Here is a 5,480-nt window from a genome sequence, read left to right as displayed (position 1 = left end):
TCCGACGAGTTTGGCATGGCACCGGCACCCCGGCGGAACTGTTCAAACGGGTGACCCCGTACGCGCCAGGCCAGCGATCTCACTTCTGAACCAGAGCCATGGCCGTGCCACACGGGGAAGAAGGCGGCGAGCCTGTAACCGTCAGCGAACAGAAGGGGAACTGGAGGAGGCAGCGGTCTACCTCTACCAACACCGGGTGGCTGGTGTCGGGGGAACCGAGGCAGGTCAGCCGATCCCGGGGCCGGATCAACGTCTGAGGAGCGGAAATGGTCAAGGGCAACGAGTGCTACTGCTTGCTGGCACGGTCATTACCATCAGGGTCAGGCAACCTGGTTGACACGTTCTCAAATCGGCAGGTTTATCATGCACGTATGACTTGCGAGAGCATACAACAAGTTGATACGATTTGCATGCAGATCGGTCACCATGGACCACTGGGCTGGTAGTTAAAACACCGCAAGACCGCGACTGGCATCAACCAGACCAAGTAACTGCGCCTAGCAGCAGCAACCCGTTTTTCACAGCATGTGTCCCTGTTTATTTCTAGAATAGCTGCAGTGTGCAAAGATCCTGGTACACAAGCTAGGAAAGCAGATTAACTAATACTACTCGCGAGTAATTAGCTAGACTATAAGCTCAAGTTACCGGTAGTGAGTAGCATCTGCAGGTAGTAACTTGATAGCTAACTGACTGTCAGAGTGGGGCTGAGAAAACCATCAGTTCTCAATCTTCCGTCCAGCAGGTTGCCGTCTTCCCAATCTTGTGGAGAGCCTTGACGACTTCCTCCGGGGTCACGTTCCCTGTCACGGTGACCTTGTTCATCTCCGTCTCTAGTTGATAGCTCTCCATATCTGCACGCCCATTTGTGCACGATTAGATGTGTGGTTTAAGATACAGGTGCGCGTTAAAAAGAACAAAAGGCTGTTAATGCTAAAACCTGAAAGAGAATGATTGTATGGTAATAGCGAGAAGGGCTGGGTTGACAACTGGCTTACCATCGATCGTTTTTATAGCCTTCTTAATCGCCTTGATGCACCTTTCGCAGTGCATTCCAACCTTGAGCTCCACAACCTGTGCCCAAAGATGACTTTCAGACAAGTTTCTTGAGCTGAGCATATCAGCATATATACAAGCATGAATGCATGATGTACTTCTAGATTCAAGTAGTTCAGGTAACAAACAAAAGAGCCGATTGCAACTTACAGCCATGGTTCCGGGAGAACAGAGCAGGAGACTAATGTGCACAAAGTCCTCAAACAGCTTTCTAACAGAAGATGTCCATCTCTCTGCATCCTGGAGCATATATAGACGCATCCGTACCTTTCTCTTTCATGCAAGCAACTGCAACTTTTGTTCTCCACCGTGAAACATAAAGCATGCACTTTACAATAGTTCATGGGGTCAGGCATTTAACACTCAAAAAGGAGCACTTCAAACAACCAAAGGCAATATAGGATAGGGTAGATAAGAATCTCCTTTTTGTCTTTTGAACTGTCGCCAACCAATTCCTTAAGTTACTGACTGCATTAGCCGACTTACATAGTTGCTCTATAAAAGGCTTAAACCTGCTATTGAAATCGCGGTCAAACATTACATTTCCTCTGTTAATATTATAAACATGAAATATTGACATCAAAACATTTTTACATCTATTTACCACTGTACTTCCTGAGATCATTGCCCATTCATTCCATTTACCTTTTAACATAAATGAGCTAAATGGTAAACTAAACAGGAATTGACAACAGAAGAGCATAGTGCTGAAAAAGGTGGTGTCAATCAAAGAAGAAGAAGAATGACTTGGCTACTTCTGAACACCATAACTCAAGTCATCCTTTATCAGTGGGTTAGCTTTTGAGCTGGATGCTACAATTGCCACAACTTCTGAATCAGTTCCTTCCCTCTCCCCACATTCTATTACTGGTTGGGTGGGTGGAATCATTTCACCATCTGCCACGAGTTTGACATTGATACTATTCTCCTCTTCTACTCCAATAGAGACGGGTAATTCTGTCACAACTATCAATCCTGATCCGCTCTCCACAGCACCACCGTCCATCAATTTCTCATAGAAGTTCCCATCCTTTGCATCATACAGGTTCCCCGTGCGGACCTCCTGCGCAAGAGAGTATGGCCAGCAGAACAGCCACTGCACATAGTCTGTCAATGATGCTGATCCACAGAACCACCTGCTTCTGGGCAGCCCAAATGTCTTCCTCATTTGGATCCTCCAGAAACCCCCATATAGCAGGCCAAAGAAACACAGGATAATCCCCGCAGCACCGATGAAATCACCAAGGATATAGCTGTGGATGTTCATTGCTGTGATGTTGAACAACCAGAATGGCGTGGCACACAGCAGCAGGAACGTGAATGTGTGCACATACATGTTGCCAAACCCAAGTCGCTCCATGTTCCAACCGAACACACAGAATGTGAAGAAGAAAGAGAGGTAGCAAGCTGTGGGATCCTCACTGCAATCAAACAGCCCACCCGCCCACGCGGGGTTGCTCACCACTGTTCTTGTTTCTGATGACTCGACTAGAACTGGGTCCAGTTGTTTGGTTTCTTCATCAGACACGGGATCATAGTCCCTGCCAAGAGGGCTGTACACTGTGTAAACTCCAGCAAGGACCGGTGCAGCAATGCCTAGGATGAAGAAGAAGTTGTCAGCAAACTCAGAACGCGATTTGCTGGAGTAGGCCCAGTAGAGGCCACAGTCGGCATACTGGGAGATGCAAGTGATGTGGAGGAGAACCACCACAAAGGATATGTGTGCTCGCTCATTGGGACGGCATGCCACATTCTTGCAATAATATTTCCTTAGCTCGGCTGCATCCTTTGGCTGCCACCAGTAGAGGAGAACAGTATGGTGGATTAATTTTGGGTGCTCGTATATGCTCAAGAGGGTGAACAGGGCGTTAAGGATTTGATTATCAATCTCTATCCATTGATTTCTTAAGGACTTGGAAGGGAATGCATCATTCAGAAGTCCTAATAGAAGCAAGATTAACATGGCACCAGCAGCACCCACACAGAGCAGCCATATTAGGAGAGCAATGTTCATGGGATGCTTGAGCCATTTCTTGCATGTAGTGAAAACTGAACCCCAGTTGATTGTTCTGATGAAGTGAACCTGAAGGTTACCACGGACGCTAGAGGATGCCAGCCGAAATTTTATCAATGGCGAACAAAGATTGATCTTCTTTATCCATTGCACAGAGGGAGTGGCCTTCAGGAAATCAAGAAGCCGTCGTTCCTGACAGGCTGTCCCTTGCAGTAGTCCATCATCAAGAATAGGAACCGATGCACGATATCCAGTCAGAATTGGTGAATTTGGATCTGAATCTGGCACATTTTCTATGTCATCTTCGGAGGTGTTCTGAGCCATTTACGATGCTATGCAAGTTGCCAGGGCATTGGATGATCAACTCGAAGATGTTTGTTAAAGAATTACAGCATCTGTTGTGTATGTGAAAAATGAGCGTGTTAGAACACCGAATATGACTTCAGGTAGGCTGAATATGCGCAAAAACATAGCTGCAACCTGCAAGACAACATCACAAAGAGCGCATAGATCAGTAGAACTAGAATAGATGTAGGATGTTACCAACATAATATGGGACTAGAAAACTACTGCATCCAGCAAGTCTCTAGTCAAGGTTATGCCATTCGACCTATACTGATTTTCTATACAAGTGAGAAGATCAGCAAAATGTGGAACAATCTGCTGAGTTACACATCAAAAGCATAGGCACAAAAAAAGGAAGAGTACAGAATCTAATAATCTCACACAAAGTGATTATAGAAGCATACCCATGGCGCGGATGAATATACCTCTGTATCGGATGCAGGAGGTAAACCAGAGCAGGAAGAATCAGCGGGAAAGCTGCCAGACGGATCGGAATCCGCAGCTCAGCAGACCTCCAGGATCCTGCAAGCAACTCGCGATGAACTGGTGTTGTGGAGGGACCCTGAGCTAGGGGAAAGTGGCAGGCAGGGCAGCTAATTGAGCATTTCAGCCACAAATTCTCGTAGAATGGCACCGAATGCGAGTCAAGCAGACGGAAGAAAGGCTACCTGCCTATCTCTTAGGACGGAAGCTGGCGACTTTCAGTTTCCTGGACGGCACAGCCCCGGCAACCGTCACATCCCCATGAATGCCCTCCGCGAACAAAGCGGTTGGGCAGCTTCACACATCTGACGTCACTCGAAAGCAACGCCGAAGAAGTGGTTCCTGCGCGCCGGCCGCCCACGCGTGTCCATCCATCCAAGGTAAAAGCTGGTCAATTTTGGGATGCGTGGTGTGTTCTAGTGCCGAGTGTGCTCACGAAGCAATGCTCCCCGGTCAGACGAAACCGGCGGGCGTTGAAGCCGGGGGAAGGTACCTGAGGAAGTCCGCCGCCGTGCCTGGGGGAGACCGCACCGCAAGATTGACCGTCAGGGAAGGAGGGCGCACGCGTCACCAAGATCCGCTGCTTCTCCACGACTACTAGTCCGCTACTGTGACGAGGCATGGAAACAAGTGAGGTTTTCGGAGGTTGCGGACAGGACCTAGGAGGAGGCTAGGAGAGAACGGGAGGATTGGGGCGCATGCGCCATGCGCGCACCTCGAAGTCTGCCATTCTCAAAGACTCCGCGGCGAATCTTGTCGGTCTCCATCCTCAACGACCAGGGTCGCGGATTCCCCAATGCCAGCCAGCAGGGAGCAGGTCAGGCAGTCGCGCTGGGAGGGGGAGAGAGAGAGAGAGAGAGAGAGCGAGAGAGAGAGAGAGAGAGAGAGAGAGAGAGCGGAGAAAGCCGGAGGGAGAATTCGTCTATGGGCTGGGCTAGACTGTTTAGTACTAGTCGGTTGGGCTGTATAGCTGCGTGCTTTAATTTAACAGCCCAAGTATGAGCCCAGCATGTGTAGCCTCGTCGTCCACAAGCCGGTAAGCCCAAACCTGTATCCGGGCCAAAAAGAAAAAAAAAACGTCAGTTGGGCTTCGCCGAGGTTAAGAAGGAAGATAGGAGACAACGCAGGCCAAACAATTCTTTTTTTTTAACGAACAACACTCGACGAGTGCGTTTCTATTGATATAACAGAGAATACAAGATTACGTCCCTGGGAGGTCATAACCAGGCATAAAGAAAAAAGAGAAAGAAAAAAGCACACCGGCGGGTTGGATTGAGACATCAACACATGCCAAACTTAACTCTACTCGACAGCTCAGACTGGTCGGATTGGGACATCGACGCAAGCCGCACAACTCGTCTGCACGAGATAACTCAAGCCGAACGAAAAATCTCCACACGACAAACGCAGCAAAACTGAAGTTTTTTCCACAACACCCACCAAACATCCACACTCGTGTAGTTGTCAAGAACCTTCAGATGTGACTCTGCATTGACAGGGAATCGAAAGAGGTAGACGGTATTACACCAGGAAGACCACCGCCATGCGAGAACCTCTGCCGTCATACCGCTGCAACAGCACCCTC

General features: G+C 48.6%; 2 protein-coding genes across 11 annotated transcripts; both read right to left on the bottom strand.

The window, feature by feature from the left end:
- Window positions 1-446: 446 nt before the first annotated feature.
- LOC120673589 (copper transport protein ATX1-like) lies at window positions 447-1,688 on the bottom strand. Its single transcript, XM_039954509.1, has 3 exons — window positions 1,204-1,688; window positions 996-1,071; window positions 447-851 (listed from the first exon to the last, which is right to left on the bottom strand). The coding sequence occupies exons 1-3, from the start codon at window positions 1,312-1,314 to the stop codon at window positions 724-726; spliced, it is 315 nt and encodes a 104-aa protein (XP_039810443.1). The 5' UTR covers window positions 1,315-1,688; the 3' UTR covers window positions 447-723.
- On the bottom strand, window positions 1,572-4,771 carry LOC120673587. 10 transcript variants are annotated; one of them, XM_039954504.1, is made up of 5 exons: window positions 4,611-4,771; window positions 4,389-4,503; window positions 4,081-4,237; window positions 3,817-3,979; window positions 1,572-3,547 (listed from the first exon to the last, which is right to left on the bottom strand). In XM_039954504.1, exon 5 carries the CDS (start codon window positions 3,389-3,391, stop codon window positions 1,805-1,807), a length of 1,587 nt encoding a protein of 528 aa, XP_039810438.1. In that variant the 5' UTR covers window positions 3,392-3,547; window positions 3,817-3,979; window positions 4,081-4,237; window positions 4,389-4,503; window positions 4,611-4,771; the 3' UTR covers window positions 1,572-1,804. The 10 variants fall into 10 exon arrangements, with proteins under 10 accessions (XP_039810438.1, XP_039810437.1, XP_039810436.1 ...); XM_039954503.1 differs by having other exon boundaries at window positions 3,838-3,979; XM_039954502.1 differs by having other exon boundaries at window positions 3,817-3,974.
- Window positions 4,772-5,480: the final 709 nt, after the last annotated feature.

The sequence above is a fragment of the Panicum virgatum genome, chromosome 5N, assembly GCF_016808335.1.
Source record: "Panicum virgatum strain AP13 chromosome 5N, P.virgatum_v5, whole genome shotgun sequence".
In the NCBI taxonomy this organism is placed as follows: domain Eukaryota; kingdom Viridiplantae; phylum Streptophyta; class Magnoliopsida; order Poales; family Poaceae; genus Panicum; species Panicum virgatum.
This window is presented reverse-complemented; position numbering and strand designations above follow the sequence as displayed.

What these genes read in the sequence shown, in the direction of transcription:
- LOC120673589 (XM_039954509.1), bottom strand. Translation starts at nt 1,314, where the DNA reads ATGCGTCTATATATGCTCCAGGATGCAGAGAGATGGACATCTTCTGTT. An exon ending in GTTCTCCCGGAACCATGGCT is followed by an intron (nt 1,072 to 1,203) that starts GTAAGTTGCAAT and finishes CTTTGGGCACAG; the next exon opens with GTTGTGGAGCTCAAGGTTGG. An exon ending in GGCTATAAAAACGATCGATG is followed by an intron (nt 852 to 995) that starts GTAAGCCAGTTG and finishes ATGGGCGTGCAG; the next exon opens with ATATGGAGAGCTATCAACTA.
- LOC120673587 (XM_039954500.1), bottom strand. Translation starts at nt 3,391, where the DNA reads ATGGCTCAGAACACCTCCGAAGATGACATAGAAAATGTGCCAGATTCA.